We start from the raw sequence: 17,714 nt of genomic DNA on the forward strand, positions 1-17,714 counted from the left end.
TTGATATATAGCTTATTAAACTGAAATCAATACACACAGTAGCCTACCTTAAATTATAAATAAACGATAACCAAGAAACATACCGTGTGTTTTCCAATCAGGATTCAGAAGACATTTTCTGATCAAACACTCTTCTCAATTTTACACCTCTCAATTTGTGTGCGACACCTCGTGTTTCTCTGTTTTTTCTTTTCCAAGTGTTCACGCATAAAATCAAAACGCGTGACCAGTATGTTTTAAGTTACTAATTTTCTCCAGTAGGTGTCACTATTCCCAAATAAGTATTAAAGTATTGCACAACATTTATAAAACAAAAACAAACAAAACAAAAACTTTCAAAAGTGAAAAATATTCAGCAAGAAAATACACTATCTGCGACAGCTACAATATGAAAACATTTAGGCTAAGTAAACATATGATGAACCATATATTTTGCTTTTGTGGAGTGTACTGAAGTGTTTCTTTCTAAAGATTTACAGTTTAAAGTTTTCTGTAAAGTAAAATGATTGTTATTATTGTTATATCATGCAGCCCTACAAGTAGGCACTACAAACCTTCTTTATATATTTGTGAATTTCAAATCGCAATGTTAACCAGAAAAATCTCAATTAGATTTCTCTAATTTCTCTATTTTTCCTTCGTTATGTATATTTTGATTTTGTTGTGTTGTAAATAAAATACAATGTTATTGCCATTCTTTTAATCTCGCATTCTTCCTTCTAGTCCCATGCAGCTGATACGGCCATCAGGAGAGGGGTCTTTGTCTTCCCAGGTGTGAAACACATCAACACACTGCCGCCTTACGCAAAACACGTCTTACAAATTTTAAATCAATGTATTGTTTTATATGAATGAGTGGGCAGGATGATTTTCACATCTTTTGAAGCAAAAATTCTAGGGTACATGATCCAGTTTTCAAAAGTCTGTGAACAAATATTCAGTATGGGTTTTATCAGTCCATCCAGGATTTCACGACTTTTTTGTGTGATTTTTGCGATCAAAATGACTGATTTTGTGGTGGTAATTTCCAGAAATTTGTGAAAAAATTAGTGATTTTTATATTTTATAATTAGGACATCACATTTACCATAATAGTGTTATGTCAGATGCACAATAGTCATACATGACACAAATCACAAACAAAAATGGATAAAGCTAGTTTATTTTGGTCTAATCAAATTCTCATCAAATTAACTTTTAAAACAACCTATGGGCAATTTTTCTACCTGACCTATGTAAATATTAACAGCAGGTGTAGTAATTTATACTGTAGAACTGTGTGTAAATCCTGAGTTGAGGGGTCCTGAGCTGCAGAAGGCAACCAGTTACTTATAGTGCGGCGTTTTGCATGGCGTCCCCACTGCGTATAGCTACACAATACGAAGTGACCGTTCGAAAGGGAACTACTCGGTTACTATCGTAACCTCAGTTCCCTGTGAGTAGGGAACGAGTATTGCGTAGCTGGCCGCACTATAGTAACCTGGCAAGTTGACGCTTCAGTTGTTAAACCTGCTAAAATGGTGTTTTTCGGGGACTAATATCATAGACAGTAAAAGAATAATATAGGCTAATGCCGCGCCCGCGCCATTCGATGTGCAGTTGCCGCAGCACAGCCAATGAGTGAGCCAGACACTCAGCTGCAAAATGCGTTTTACATTATAGGCTTCAGTAAATCAAGGAAAAGGAGTTTCCCCTTTTCCCGCAACATCTGTATCCACGTAAAAATGCATTGAAACTGTAATTAAACTAGAGATATTTCAACTGGGTGATTATAATTTAATGTTTTGTGAGGTCTTTTTCATTATTGTGATTATTTTGCGGTTAAATTAGGAATTATGCAGGATCGGAAAAAAATGCGTAATTTTGTTGATTTTGCGTTGTATTCAGCGATCGCGGAATCGCGAAAAACTGGAGGGACTGTTTTATGACCTTATTTCAGTGACTTAAAATCTTTAAAAACTTTAAATAAATGTAATATTCTCAAAACTATAAACTTTTACATACATGCTGCTAACATATTATCGAAGCAGTTTGTGCTGAAAACAGTGTAATCAGACTTTTGCCATGAAAATGTTATACGTAACAGAAATAAGCACAAATGTCAGGGCATGCCAAAACCCAGAAAACACCTCAGACCCCAGAGGGTTAAAGGCATTTGCTGTACAGTGCCCCATTATGCTTTCTCAAATATTATCTTTCATGCAGTGTGCAATACAGCCGTTTGTGAAAGTAAAAAAGGGGTGCAAAAATCAAAGTGCATAACAAATTATTTTGCGGTGTGTACTTTGATCTTACCACCTTTAACCTTATTATTTATTATTCTCAGGATAAGTAAAGTAAGTCGAGTCTGGCCTAAATTATAAGCACTTTGAATACAAGACTTCTTATGTTTTGTTCTTATTCAAAGTCTTGAATCAAAGCCTCTGTAGGCAGTTTTTGTAATCAATTTCATTTCTTTTAATTGGTTAATTGTTTTTTTATAATAAACAAAAATGTAAAGTCAAATGAAACTTCATCATTAAAGTATAAAACACAATAATCAGGTGTAGTCAGCTCTGGTCTTCTTGTCTTCAGTTTGGGTTTTTTTGTCCTCAGCTCTGGGCTTCTAGGGTTTAATGAAGTATCAGTATCCAAAGAGGCAATCGGCTCATCAGTCTTTTATACTCTTGTTGTTTGCCGCCTGAAGTTATGTTTTAATTTTCTTGACTGATGTAAGTTCCCAAAACTTCCAAGATCCTTCTCAAGGCAATCCCAGGTGCAAGCTGTCCGCCTTTTCATGTCCTTGAGCTCAAAGTAAACTCAACCAAGATGGCTGATTTCCTATTAAGGTTCTAGTAGTAGAACCGGAGTCTTTTGTGTCCTTGAGCGCACACACATAATCACACTTCTCTGCCAATACTGTATAAGGCATTTCTTAGAAACAAAATAAATAAGAAAATTTTAAGCAATGCTTTATATTCAATACATTGGCTAAATATTTGTAACAAAAAGGTGTCTACAATAAACAAGGAGGAAGGGTAATTACATTTCATTGATATTATACAACAAAATAAAGGGATTGTCTCTTAAAAGGAGGAATCAATTCTGAACTGCTAAAATGAGTCGTCAGCAATTCCAGGAATGGGCGTTTTGTTTCTGATGCGCAAACTGTAGACCAATCAGAACAGATTGGACCATCTGACCAATCAGAACAGAGCAGGCTCGCAAAAAGGAGGGGCTTAAAGAGACAGAATCTTTGAACAAACTGTTTTCAGACTCTTTGAGAAATGAGGTGATGTGCAATGTATATTGTGAGAAAAGAAAGGTTATAATAGGGGCAATTTAAAGTAATTCCAGTATAAATTCAGTTACTTGTTTTGTTTTTTCCAGATCTGGTCCTGTGGGCGTCAGTATCACACAGTGATCACGAAGCCCCTCCCACAACAATTCACCAATAAATACTGGGAATATTCCCATCATCCTACAAGAGAAGGACAAACTCCAGGAGTAGCAGCTGAAATCTGTGTGACTGTTAAAGATGGAGTTTATTAAAGAGGAGATTGAAGACATGAGTGATCCAGAACCATCCAGAATAAAACATGAAGAGACTGAGGAACAAATAGGTTGGTGTTCATTCTTGATTCTTCATTGTTGACTGCTCAGAAACATTAAGATAACAAAGCTTCAGTTCAACAGGTTTGGTTTCAGATTATTCAGTTCAACAGATAAATGAAAGGGATGCACCGATACCACTTTTTCCAGAACGAGTCCGATAGCGATACTTTCATTTTTGGTGCTCATCGAGACGATACCTGTATTTTCACTGCATTTGTAATTTTGTAATTTATTGGTAGAGAAACCAAAAGAATATAAATCATATTAGTTTGCTTAATTAGTTCATCAAATATATATTTCCCTCAGTTATTTTCATGCTTAATTAAGCCTGCTAAAATGCATTGTATGAGCTTCTGTTACTTTCACTCTTCATTCTATTGCTCATATTTTATCTTTCATTTAATAGTACAGCACATATTTAGAGCAGCTCCTGCAGGGCTCAGTGCTGAGGATTGGGTCAGTGGTTCAAATGTTTAGACACCAGTGAAATATCAATTCTTTATTCCAATTTTGATACTACAACATAGAGGTCTACACTGGTCCAAAATTTCGTGCCCAAACCCGAAAAGACTCATAATGTGCTACACCGAACCGACCCAGACCCGTCTATTATTTCAAAAGCTGGACCCGGACCCGTGTAGATCCTGACTACATTCACGAGATATAACCGACTTTGTTTACTAGGCTACTCGCCAAGGCAGACGTTTTTACATAATTTTGTGTGAATTCATGAACAAGCGTATAACGTGACAGCTGACAGACTTAAATTCAGTATTTGCGCGTATATGAAGCCTTGTTTATACTTTCTCCTGGCTCCGCAGCACGAGTCTACTCTCCACTGACTGCGTGTGCACCTCCCCAAACAGACGAGGCGTTTATACTTGAGGCGTTTGAAACGACAGGGGGCGACTTGAGTAATTGTCCTCAAACCATCAGGAATCAGCGGTGAGAAGAAGAAAGCTATACACACGTGACAGTGTTTATTTTAGTACACCACCACCAATACCACACTACAAAAAGAATCGCGTAAAAACCAGTAAACCATGAGATTATTACTCGTGACAATAAAACAAAAAATGTATATGAGAATATGTACAATTTAACTAAATTAACGATCTCTTAAATATTTTCTAATTTCTAATTTTCTAAACATTTAATCAAGTTTTCATTAACATTTTTATTAAACATGGACCTTTATGTTCATTAAAAATACGTATTATGTTATTGTATGCTCATTTAAATGTAAGCAACTAATTTAGACGGGAGCTGGTGTGACAAGAAGTTTGTGCTTGGCCAGATTTGGCTTGAAGTCGTTCATCTTCGGATGCGGAGCCGCGCGCGCTGTCACAAAAAAAGCCGTGCACACCGCCAAGCGAAATGGGGTCTTGGGCACCCAACTCGCACAACCGCCCACACCGCAATGACGTCACTTTTGCCGTGCGCACCTTCATGCTCGTGCGGACATGTCGAGTATAAACCTAGCTTGAGATGCTGGTTTTCGGGGCGCGCACTTTGAATGTTTAGTTCATGGAAATTCTTGACCTGCACACGTCCTGTAATAGGGAAGCATTCGTTATACATAAATCAGGTAACAGTTCATGTTTTACTTGTATATGTACGATTTAGTTTTAATCCAAATAACGTGTTGAGTGAACGATCAGCAATCAAGAGCATTCAACAGAAGTGCTCTCTCTCTCTCTCTTTCTCTCTCTCGTCAGTTAACATTCATAACCTACATCATGCCTCATTTGACTTTCTTTGCCATTGACATTCAACTGAATTACAAACTTTCCACTTTCGTCTGTGAAAAGTGATGCGCTCGACCAGCTCGCACGTCTGTGCCGCTGCGTTACTATATTTTGTTTATTATTCCACTAATAAGATACATTTACTTCATAGACAGTCTTCTTTTTATCCCCATTATACTCTCTATTGTCTGTGTTTCTTTGTCTGGACACAAACACTGTACACATGCTGCCTGTTATCGGTTGTCGGTATCGGAGCATTTTTACGAGTACAAGTGCATGAGCTCAATATCGGGCTGATACCGATACTGGTATCGGTGCATCACTAATAAATGAAACATGAAATGCATCTAAATGATCATAATATTGTATAGCTTTTGTCATCCACATTTTAAACTGATTAAAAAGAAAGAGACAGAACTAACCTTTGGCAAATCAAAGATCTGATACTTGATGTTGCTGCTCTGTTGCTTTTTTCTGTTAAATCAGAGTTCACTTGAACTTATTTTAACCACATAATATTTTTTTATTTTAGACTGGATGGAGATGAAACCGCAAAAACATGAACTGAATGAAGCAGAGGAGGAACAGCAGAGCATCAAAACACAAAGAACAAAAGCCAATAAGCTGCACACCTGCACTCAGTGTGGAAAGAGTTTTGGTCGCAAAGGAGACCTTAAAAAACACATGAGAATTCACACTGGAGAGAAACCGTATCCATGCACTCAGTGTGGAAAGAGTTTTGCTTGCGCATCAGATCTCAGTAAACATCTACGCATTCACTCTGGAGAAAAAACATTCAAGTGTGATCAGTGTGGTAAAGATTTTCATTCATCACCAAATTTAAAACAACACCTGAAAGTTCATTCAGATGAAAAGCCTTATGTGTGTTCTGTCTGTGGAAAGAGTTTTTCAAGGCTGGATCATTGTAAAACGCACCAGAAAACACATGATGAAGTGAGAGATCATGTGTGTTGTGACTGTGGGAAGAGCTTTACTAGAACTGACCAACTGAAAAATCACCAAAGAACTCATACTGGAGAAAGACCTTACAAGTGCTCATATTGTGAAAAGAGTTTTGCTCGTTCTGAAAACCTGAAATTACATGAGCGACTTCATACTGGAGAGAAACCGTACCACTGTACTCAGTGTGGAGAGAGTTTCATATGTCCCAAAGGTCTTAAACATCATCTGTTCATTCACTCTGGAGAAAAACCTTTTAACTGTGATCAGTGTGGTAAAGATTTTATTACATCATCACGTCTAAAACAACACCTGAAAGTTCATTCAGACGAGAAGCCTTACGTGTGTTCCTTCTGTGGAAAGAGTTTTTTATGGCTTAAGAGTTTTAAAGGGCACCAGAAAACACATAATGAAGTGACAGATCATGTGTGTTGTGACTGTGGGAAGAGCTTTACAAGAAATGTCGATCTAAAACGGCACCAAAGAATTCACACTGGAGAAAAACCTTACAAGTGCTCATATTGTGACAAGAGTTTTGCTCGTTCTGAAAACGTGAAATCACACGAGCGACTCCATACTGGAGAGAACCCTTACCAGTGTACTCAGTGTGAGAAGTTTTTTAAAAGTTCATCAAGCCTTCACACTCATATGAAAAAATGTTTTAAGTGAGCAACAATTTTTTTTCATGCCAAATACATTCAAGTAAATTTGGAGTTTGTCCTAAAAGCACAATATCATCTAGATTAGGGGTGTCCAATCTCCAGTTTTCCTCAACACACATGCCTGGAAGTTTCTTGTAGAGATGGTCTTATTATTGGGAGATACAAAGGTCTGTGGCTTCACCATTGGAAAAAGCATAACGGCTAACTTGGATCATGTGAGACACTCCAGCCAATCATACAATGGCAGTGACATCCGAGATCGAAATTCACAGTTACTATGCACCAAAATTAAAATTCTGGGTGCTCTTGCCCAAAAACCGAAACCGAAAATGGTACACTTTAGGTTTCCTGTGGTGCACTTATAATGTTAGTATGATTTTTACATCAAAAATTGTCGTAATTTAGAAATAAAAGCCATTTTTTCCTAACCCTGATTTTAGCCCTTTGATTTGAATGCTATGTTTGAAGGGGCGTGTCTATGTGAGACTTCAGTGTAAATGCCCACTGCTGTGATTAGCTGTGAGACTTCAGTGTAAATGCCCTCTGCTCTGATTGGCTGTAAGACTTCAGTGTAAACGCCCACTGCTGTGATTAGCTGTGAGACTTCAGTGTAAACTCCCACTGCTGTGATTGGCTGTGAGACTTCAGTGTAAATGCCCACTGCTGTGATTGGCTGTGAGACTTCAGTGTAAACGCCCACTGCTGTGATTGGATGTGAGACTTCAGTGTAAATGCCCACTGCTGTGATTGGCTGAGACTAAAGTGTCAACACCCACTGCTGTGATTGGCTGTGAGACTTCAGTGTAAATGCCCACTGCTGTGATTGGCTGAGACTAAAGTGTCAACACCCATTGCTGTGATTGGTTGTGAGACTTCAGCGTAAACTCCCACTGCTGTGATTGGCTGAGACTAAAGTGTCAACACCCATTGCTGTGATTGGTTGTGAGACTTCAGCGTAAACTCCCACTGCTGTGATTGGCTGTGAGACTTCAGTGTAAACGCCCTCTACTGTGATTGGCTGTGAGACTTCAGTGTAAATGCCCACTGCTGTGATTGGCTGTGAGACTTCAGCGTAAACTCCCACTGCTGTGATTGGCTGTGAGACTTCAGTGTAAACGCCCACTGCTGTGATTGGCTGTGAGACTTCAGTGTAAACGCCCACTGCTGTGATTGGCTGTGAGACTAAAGTGTCAACACCCATTGCTGTGATTGGTTGTGAGACTTCAGAGTAAACGCCCACTGCTGTGATTGGCTGTGAGACTTCAGTGTAAACGCCCACTGCTGTGATTGGCTGTGAGACTTCAGTGTAAACGCCCACTGCTGTGATTGGCTGTGAGACTAAAGTGTCAACACCCATTGCTGTGATTGGTTGTGAGACTTCAGAGTAAACGCCCACTGCTGTGATTGGCTGTGAGACTTCAGTGTAAATGCCCACTGCTGTGATTGGCTGTGAGACTTCAGTGTAAACGCCCACTACTGTGATTGGCTGTGAGACTTCAGTGTAAATGCCCACTGCTGTGATTGGCTGTGAGACTTCAGTGTAAATGCCCACTACTGTGATTGGCTGTGAGACTTCAGTGTAAACGCCCACTACTGTGATTGGCTGTGAGACTTCAGTGTAAATGCCCACTGCTGTGATTGGCTGTGAGACTTCAGTGTAAACGCCCACTACTGTGATTGGCTGTGAGACTTCAGTGTAAATGCCCACTGCTGTGATTGGCTGTGAGACTTCAGTGTAAATGCCCACTGCTGTGATTGGCTGTGAGACTTCAGTGTAAATGCCCTCTGCTGTGATTGGCTGTGAGACTTCAGTGTAAATGGCCACTGCTGTGATTGGCTGTGAGACTTCAGTGTAAACGCCCTCTGCTGTGATTGGCTGTGAGACTTCAGTGTAAACGCCCTCTGCTGTGATTGGCTGTGAGACTTCAGTGTAAACGGCCACTGCTGTGATTGGCTGTGAGACTTCAGTGTAAATGCCCACTGCTGTGATTGGCTGTGAGACTTCAGTGTAAATGCCCACTGCTGTGATTGGCTGTGAGACTTCAGTGTAAACGCCCACTACTGTGATTGGCTGTGAGACTTCAGTGTAAATGCCCACTGCTGTGATTGGCTGTGAGACTTCAGTGTAAATGCCCTCTGCTGTGATTGGCTGTGAGACTTCAGTGTAAACGCCCACTACTGTGATTGGCTGTGAGACTTCAGTGTAAATGCCCACTGCTGTGATTGGCTGTGAGACTTCAGTGTAAATGCCCACTGCTGTGATTGGCTGTGAGACTTCAGTGTAAATGCCCTCTGCTGTGATTGGCTGTGAGACTTCAGTGTAAATGGCCACTGCTGTGATTGGCTGTGAGACTTCAGTGTAAACGCCCTCTGCTGTGATTGGCTGTGAGACTTCAGTGTAAACGCCCTCTGCTGTGATTGGCTGTGAGACTTCAGTGTAAACGCCCACTACTGTGATTGGCTGTGAGACTTCAGTGTAAATGCCCACTGCTGTGATTGGCTGTGAGACTTCAGTGTAAACGCCCACTACTGTGATTGGCTGTGAGACTTCAGTGTAAATGCCCACTGCTGTGATTGGCTGTGAGACTTCAGTGTAAATGCCCTCTGCTGTGATTGGCTGTGAGACTTCAGTGTAAACGCCCACTACTGTGATTGGCTGTGAGACTTCAGTGTAAATGCCCACTGCTGTGATTGGCTGTGAGACTTCAGTGTAAATGCCCACTGCTGTGATTGGCTGTGAGACTTCAGTGTAAATGCCCTCTGCTGTGATTGGCTGTGAGACTTCAGTGTAAATGGCCACTGCTGTGATTGGCTGTGAGACTTCAGTGTAAACGCCTTCTGCTGTGATTGGCTGTGAGACTTCAGTGTAAATGCCCACTGCTGTGATTGGCTGTGAGACTTCAGTGTAAACGCCTTCTGCTGTGATTGGCTGTGAGACTTCAGTGTAAACGCCTTCTGCTGTGATTGGCTGTGAGACTTCAGTGTAAACGCCCTCTGCTGTGATTGGCTGTGAGACTTCAGTGTAAACGCCCTCTGCTGTGATTGGCTGTGAGACTTCAGTGTAAATGCCCACTGCTGTGATTGGCTGTGAGACTTCAGTGTAAATGCCCACTGCTGTGATTGGCTGTGAGACTTCAGTGTAAACGCCCACTACTGTGATTGGCTGTGAGACTTCAGTGTAAATGCCCACTGCTGTGATTGGCTGTGAGACTTCAGTGTAAATGGCCACTGCTGTGATTGGCTGTGAGACTTCAGTGTAAACGCCTTCTGCTGTGATTGGCTGTGAGACTTCAGTGTAAATGCCCACTGCTGTGATTGGCTGTGAGACTTCAGTGTAAACGCCTTCTGCTGTGATTGGCTGTGAGACTTCAGTGTAAACGCCTTCTGCTGTGATTGGCTGTGAGACTTCAGTGTAAACGCCCTCTGCTGTGATTGGCTGTGAGACTTCAGTGTAAACGCCCTCTGCTGTGATTGGCTGTGAGACTTCAGTGTAAATGCCCACTGCTGTGATTGGCTGTGAGACTTCAGTGTAAATGCCCAATGCTGTGATTGGCTGTGAGACTTCAGTGTAAACGCCCACTACTGTGATTGGCTGTGAGACTTCAGTGTAAATGCCCACTGCTGTGATTGGCTGTGAGACTTCAGTGTAAACGCCCTCTGCTGTGATTGGCTGTGAGACTTCAGTGTAAACGGCCACTGCTGTGATTGGCTGTGAGACTTCAGTGTAAATGCCCACTGCTGTGATTGGCTGTGAGACTTCAGTGTAAACGTTCACTGCTGTGATTGGCTAACATCTTTGCATATGAAATAGCTAAGTATTACATGTGGACTCTCTCAAAAACTTTTAGCACATTTTTACTATTACAGCTCTCAAGGTTGTCTAATCATGAAAAGTGTTGATTATAACATAATGTTTAGATCTATAGCATCATATTTAGATTGGCATGAAGGTTGGAGAGATAAGAACTGTAGATCACATGAATGCAGTGATCTCGTCATTGTAACTCGATTTCTGCACACTAACGAATGCTTTTGTCATTACTAACAGTGCAAACACAATGTAAATCAGAGATTCGTTGATTTGGTGTCCAGAACACTCGCACTGTTTGATTGACATTTCCAGCAATTGTAAAGGGAGCGTTCTTTAATCGCTTTCTATATATACTTTAATCACAGTTTACATAAGAGATTATTTTCATCCTACTAAGAGAAACAATGTGAAGTTGACCGTTTTAGTCACTGGTTTAATTTACTGACAATAAACAATTTTGAGACCAAAACATCTTACATTACATATCAGAAATCACTGGTCACAGGTGGTTTTGGTTAGACATGTACACATAATCCGCACATATCAAACAATCTGTAACAAAGCAATAGTGACACAGTAAAAACTTTCAACCATTTTTTTTTTCAGCATGTTGTGCCGTTCCTGTCGGATCCAATATCCCTGCGTACTAGCATTAGCAGGCATTGCGCTTCATTCGCTGGAAGTAGTAAGTTATCCGTGAACTTTTCACCTACTGTTTTTTTTTTTAATGCTATGAATTCGGACACACTAATCTGTTGGCGTACAGTTTTTCACATACTATATAGTAGAGAAGTATTTGATTTTGGATGCAGGGTTTGTTTCTAGTAGGCCCAGTAAGACCTTGATAAGCTGGTTCAGGTGTGTTTAACACTGCAGGACACTGACCCTCCAAAAGCAGGATTGGACCCTGATCTACATTAATTTTGTGAATTTGGTGAAAAGCTTAAAAATCAGCCTGAAAAGCTTATGATTGATGGAATTCTCTGTGTGAAGACCAGAAACTCGCTGGCAACTTTTGTGCTAAATTCTGTAACGATTTATATACATCTTAATTTTGCAAACAACATGCTTATGTTTTTTTTTTTTTTTTTAATCACTACCTGTTATAAATCAAGTATTACTGATCAAGCTTTTTGTGATGCTTCCATTACCTTAAAAGAAATTAATGAAGCAATTAATAAATTATTAAATTAATTGAAGAAATTAATATTCTTTTCCCTCTTTTCCTATTTATCTTTTTTCTCTTGTTAGAATTTTTTTTTTTCTGTTTTCTGTTGGCAATGGGTGCATTGTTGTTACAATTTGATTTATAAATCTGTCAACTGTATTTTTTGCATCAATAAAAAAAAACAATCTAACTGACATTCACCTCTTCATGTGTTTCTTCATGAAAACGATACAAGATATCTCTAAACAGGTTTTGACTATTTTAATACTAAGACACATACACAGAAGTAATTAGAGACATTTATAATTTAATTTTAACTAGTCAGAATGTATTTGAAAATCTCAATTGAAAAAAAAAAAATATGTACATATATTCTTACTAATAAAAAGTAAAAGTATCTTTCAAATGAATTAACAAATTTGATTCTGTCAAACATTTCATGAAGAAATGTAAAACTGATACAAGATGTTCATTTAGCAAAAGTCACCGTATTTCACTTATTTTTAGACCGTTACAATATTGAACAACTTTGGAGAGGTATTGCCATGTGATTTTTTTTAGATATCTGAATTACCTGATGATCCAATAGTCGAATCTGCTGTTGTGAAACGTGAGACTGAATTTACTCCGCTCCTCTCCCACACCAGAGCCCCTCCCCTACGCGTCTTGTTGATAATGCTAGTGCTAACTGCTAACAACAACTATACAAAAACTGCTGCTGTTGTTGTCACGGAGAGAAAAGATACTTAAAGAATTATTAAACAACATCTCGATGCATTCATATGTGGTAAAAGTCTCCAGCATGACAGGTATGTAGCGCTGTGATTTTAATTGAATCATGTTGCAAAACGGACCAGAATGTTTGTTCAAGAATGACAGAGAACCGCAAACTGCTCATCGGGTTTTATGTATTATACATTTTGAAAAGACGAGAGGGAAGAACAGTGGTGTTATACACATAAACTTAAAATAGCACAAATAAACGCGTGACGGACAAGTTTAATATTAGAGGTGCGCCGAAATGAAAATTCTGGATGCGCTGGCCGAAAACCGAAACCGAAAATGAATTTTTGCCAATTCTCACTATTAACTAGTTGCTTATTAGCATGCATATTATTAGGATATTGGCTGTTTATTAGTATTTATAAAGCACATTATATTAATGCATTATTCTACATGATCATATTCTACTTTCCTTAATCACCCAATACCTAAACTTAACAATTACCTTTATAACTATTAATAAGCAGTAATTAGGAGTTTGATCCAAAGTTGTAGTTAATAGTTAGTTAATAGTGAGAATTGGATTCTAAACTAAAGTGTGACCCAATATATCAATATATGCAACAGAATCAGATTTAACCAAGGGCTGCCCCCAACTAAATATTTTTCTACTCGTCTAGTAGTCATTAATTTAAGCCATTAATCGACTAGTTCCTTGTTTATATTAATTTAATTACTAAAATATGCAGGGTCCGTAATATATAGCCTATTCCTTGTTCAAGCGCACGGATAAATCTTGCAGAAAAGCACCAGCAAAAGTAATTATAATGAATGTGTCAGAAAAAATAGCAATGAGACATTTTAATTGTTAATTGTTATATATAAACTAGTGTTTTCTGAGTCAGTGTCAGCTGCAAAGATGACGTTGACGATGCCGACTTCTACATCTCTACGCATGTTTAGAGAGAAATACACCTTTCATGCAGATCTTTATTTGTTTTTTCGATTCGAATTGGTTAATTTAAAAGTAGACATTTCAAGCTTTCTATAGATATTGTTCTCATTTCTGTGAGGCAAGAAGCCTATACACTGAGTCTCAGTTCATTTATGAGACGCGCTGCTGTTCAGGGAGACCGAGACGGTAGAAAGCGCATCCTGTGTTTTTTGTATTTTACGTAAAACCTTTACAGTTTCTAATGATGTATCTGTATGACCAAAAATGACGGAGTAGAGTAATGCAAGTGATCGCGCACAGACGCTTCTATATTGTGCATTAAGTACGCTAATACTTCAACTTCCAAACTTTACACAAACGCGTATATGCGCCTAATAATAGCACACATTTATCTGGGTTAACGTTAAGAGCTAGCAGCCATGCAAAGTTGCTACTACTTAAATTTTTCAAATGATAAGCCACATTTGAGGTTGGTGGATGATAGCAAAGTTACAAAAATATAACAAAAATGCTGCGTGAGAGTGAAACTTGAGCGATGAACACAGAGGGGCAGGGCGGCTTACAATTTTGGCATATTTTCTCTCGGACAAAACCCTAAAATGCCATTTCCAGACGATAATTTTCAGTGGCTGAAATTTCGGTGCATCCCTATTTTTTAAAGTTTGAGTGGTATTAACATATACTATTGACACTGATTAGTACATTACGTTGAATATGGATTGTGTCTTCTGTGTCAATGCAGGTGTACTCATGTAATTTAAGGTAGGGTAGGCAATTTTTGAAGAGGCTAGAAATACCAAGCTAGCATTGAAAGCATAAGATCCCAGCCTTCGTTTAGAGTGTCTCCAAAGCCACGCCTCCTACAAAACACACGGGCTGCATCTGAAAACGTAGGCGGTTGACTAGTTGCCTCGCTGCGCACGAAGGTTCCTCACAAAACGGATTTCGGACAGACTTCTGAGTAGGCCTGCACGATTCTAGGAAAAATATGAATCATGACTTTTTAGCTTAGAATTGATATGAAGTGTAATGTTTATTGCACACATGAACCATGACAAAACAAAACAAATTGGCAGTACCAAAAATATTTGTTTTGGCACCTATAGAACATTGCACATCACCACAAGCCTGTAAACATAGAGGCTTCAATGAATAAAGAAGAAACACTCTTTTACTGCTTGCCTTTTGTACAATTAACATTCAACTGGCCATTCAAGTCGGTTACCAAAAATAGAAGTTTAACGCACTGCGCTGAATATGGCCTGAACATGGCTCTAAATAGTCTAAATGAAACGTCATTCAACATTCTGAGGGTTCAGTGTCTAAAGAAAAGGAGCATCAATTGGCCATTGAAGTGCAGTTGCAGTATCACAAATTAATAATTTATTTTGTATATATAGCAGCACATTGTCTTTAATTGCTGGCCTTTTAGTAGTTTAATGTTTCTTGAGCCAACTCCACACACCTGTAAATGAAGGCTTCAATGAAAAAAGAAAACAAACATTCAATTGGCTATTCAATTAGGCTCTAAAAATTGTGCCAAACTACTAAGGCGTCAATGACAAAAGAAAATGAATATTAATTTGGCCATAACAAAAGAGTAAATTAAATGATATTTTCTTTGGGACATAGGCCTCTCACATAACCATTTAATTAATAATCTCGATTATCAATTAATAATCTCAATCAATATTAAGTAATATAATATCACAACAGTGCAGGACTAGACAATTGTATTGAAATGTGGAAATGACCTTACTATAGCTAGAGTTATGCCAGTCATCTCGTCTGTCAGTCTCGCTCTAACTGTGGCTTTCTTCTCCTCACTGATGTAGTTCATCTTGAACCTAGGATCGAGGGTTGTGGCCATGTCGAGTAGATCCTGAGTTTGGGGATCACTGTACTTCTCTTGCAGATATTTCAGGATGTTTGACTTGATTGTTTTTGTGAATTCTGTGTCATCCTCTTGCACAGCCAAAACAGAGGTTTTGAAAAGGGGGAGAACTGGCTTCACAGAGGATATGGTGACATATAGTTCTCCAGAGAGGGCATCGGTGAATTCAGCCAGAGGACTTAGGGTGTTGTTCATTGTGTCAAGGACTTGTATGTCCTGCCATGTGGGCACTAGGTGTCTAACCTTTCGATCATTGAGGACCTGTGAAATGGCTGGAATCTGTTCCAGGATCATCTGAATCATCTCTTGCCTTGATCCCCATCTTGTTGGGCACTCTGTTTTCAGTTGATGCTGAGGGAGTTTGAGCTCTTTCTGGACCATGGCAAGGTTTCTCCTCCGTAGCCAGCTGTGACTGAAAGTGCTCACAATCTTTCTGCAAAGGCCTGTGACATGGTCAATTCGTGGATCTTTCATGGCATTTTCTAGAAGAAAAATACAACAAATCTGAATGATCTGAATGAGTCAGTCAGACAGACACACACAGTCACAGTTAAAACGCACACACACACACATACACACAGAGTCAGTCAGACAGACACACACTCACAGTCACAGTTACACGCGCACACACACCAACTCACCAATTGCCAGATGTAGCCTATGGCCAAAACATTGGAGCCTGGTCCAGTTGTTGATGGAGATTGCCTTCACTATGTTTGATCCATTGTCTGTTGTTATACATGCCATTTTCTCCTCTTCCAAACTCCAAGATGCTAGGGCATCCTTCAGTCCCTGTGCCAAGATCTCACTTTTGTGGTCGTCAGGGAAAAAAGCAGTCTGTAGGCACTTGCTCTTCTTGGTGAAATCAGTCGCTATGAAGTGGACAGTTATTATAGTATATTGGAACCATATCTTTTGCTAGATGGTAAGCAATGGCTTCTGTTATTTCTTTACTCCTACTGGAGTTATGTGGGTATGGCGTCGCATTGTGCAAGGTGTCCGTAATAGATGTCTGCGTTTTTGGATGACTTTCGGACCTCTTGCCTTGTACGGCTTCATCATATTGCACTTTGTGGTGACGTTTGTGGTGCTGGTAAACATTTGTGGTGTTACCTTGCGGTGCTGCAACAAGGGCAAAGCATGCCTTGCAAATCACATCAGACTGACCCTCGTCTTCTTGCTTGAATCCAAAATACTTCCACACCACTGAATGTGAGCCTTTTTTCGGAACAAGTTTGGTTTGAGACTGAGTGGTTGGCTGATTCTCGTCACTAGGACCTGGGTTTTCATCAATATCCAATTTGTTTATTTCCGAACTACCGTGCTCGCTCGACGAGTGAAACACGTGACTAAAAGGTGCTTTGTCATTGGCTGAGGGTGAAGCCCTGAACTTTGTGAGAGCTGTCCTTTCAAAATAAAGGCCGAATTTTTTTTTTATTATAATTTTTTTTAATTTTTTTATTGAAGTCATTTAAAAATTAAATCGTGAATCGAGATCGCGATTTTATAACGATTTATCGTGCAGGCCTACTTCTGAGGCAGCGTAACAGTTTAATGATCTACAGCATCTCCGTGTGCAAACGTTGCCTGCTAAGTCATTGACTGATAGATAGGGCAGCGAGGCAACAAGTCAGCCGCTTAAGTTTTCGGACGCAGCTGTTGACAAAATAAAATTCATTTAGTTCAGTTAGAGAACAGAAACTATAAAAACTGAATGCATCTGCTCAGCAGCAGGAGTCAAATTTCAACTCATTTAGCCCATTTTGCCTCACTCTTAACTGACAAGACGATGGCTGAAGATTTGGTTTCAAAGCGAAATGTAATGGCACGCTATTTAAGCAAGTTTGTCATTGTACTGTTTTGTTGTTGTGTTTTCATTAAGAATAATAATGAACCCACCACTCAAGCAGTTGCTGCCACCGAATTGCTGCTAATTTGAAAGTGAAAGTAAAATGCATGAATGGGCATTCATGGTGGTGCGTGTCCACTAGTGCAGAGCTGAGCGAGTGTTTTCACTTAATTCCTAAGGATGTTCTCTATTTAGTTTAGATATTGATTGAATAATATAGCACATAACCTGTGCCTCGTTTCATCCTTATCCCGGTTTCCATAAAAAAGAGCAACGTTCCTCTGGAGGAAATTACGAATATGTAACCATCAAAATGTTATATATTTTTAACTTTTAATTAAAGGCATAAT

The 17,714-nt window shown here is 39.3% G+C and overlaps 1 protein-coding gene across 5 annotated transcripts in view; it reads left to right on the forward strand.

Annotated features, from left to right (window-relative positions):
- LOC307167477 (uncharacterized protein) overlaps nt 1-17,714 on the forward strand; it is a 29,910-nt gene that overhangs the window by 2,286 nt on the left and 9,910 nt on the right. For 2 of the 5 annotated variants that reach the window (XM_079886608.1, XM_079886606.1), the window contains exon 1: nt 12,611-12,752. Coding sequence is in view for 2 of the 5 variants with exons in the window: in XM_079886611.1 (XP_079742737.1) it covers nt 3,518-3,602; nt 5,875-6,971 (1,182 nt within the window). In the remaining 3 variants the exon portion in view is untranslated. Of the gene's footprint in view, nt 1-723; nt 773-3,369; nt 3,603-5,874; nt 12,133-12,610; nt 12,753-17,714 lie in introns of those variants that run through there. The other 3 variants (XM_079886611.1, XM_079886610.1, XM_079886607.1) reach the window with 3 other exon arrangements.

This window comes from Squalius cephalus (genome assembly GCF_949319135.1).
Source record: "Squalius cephalus genome assembly, chromosome: 11".
Taxonomy (NCBI): Eukaryota; Metazoa; Chordata; class Actinopteri; order Cypriniformes; family Leuciscidae; genus Squalius; species Squalius cephalus.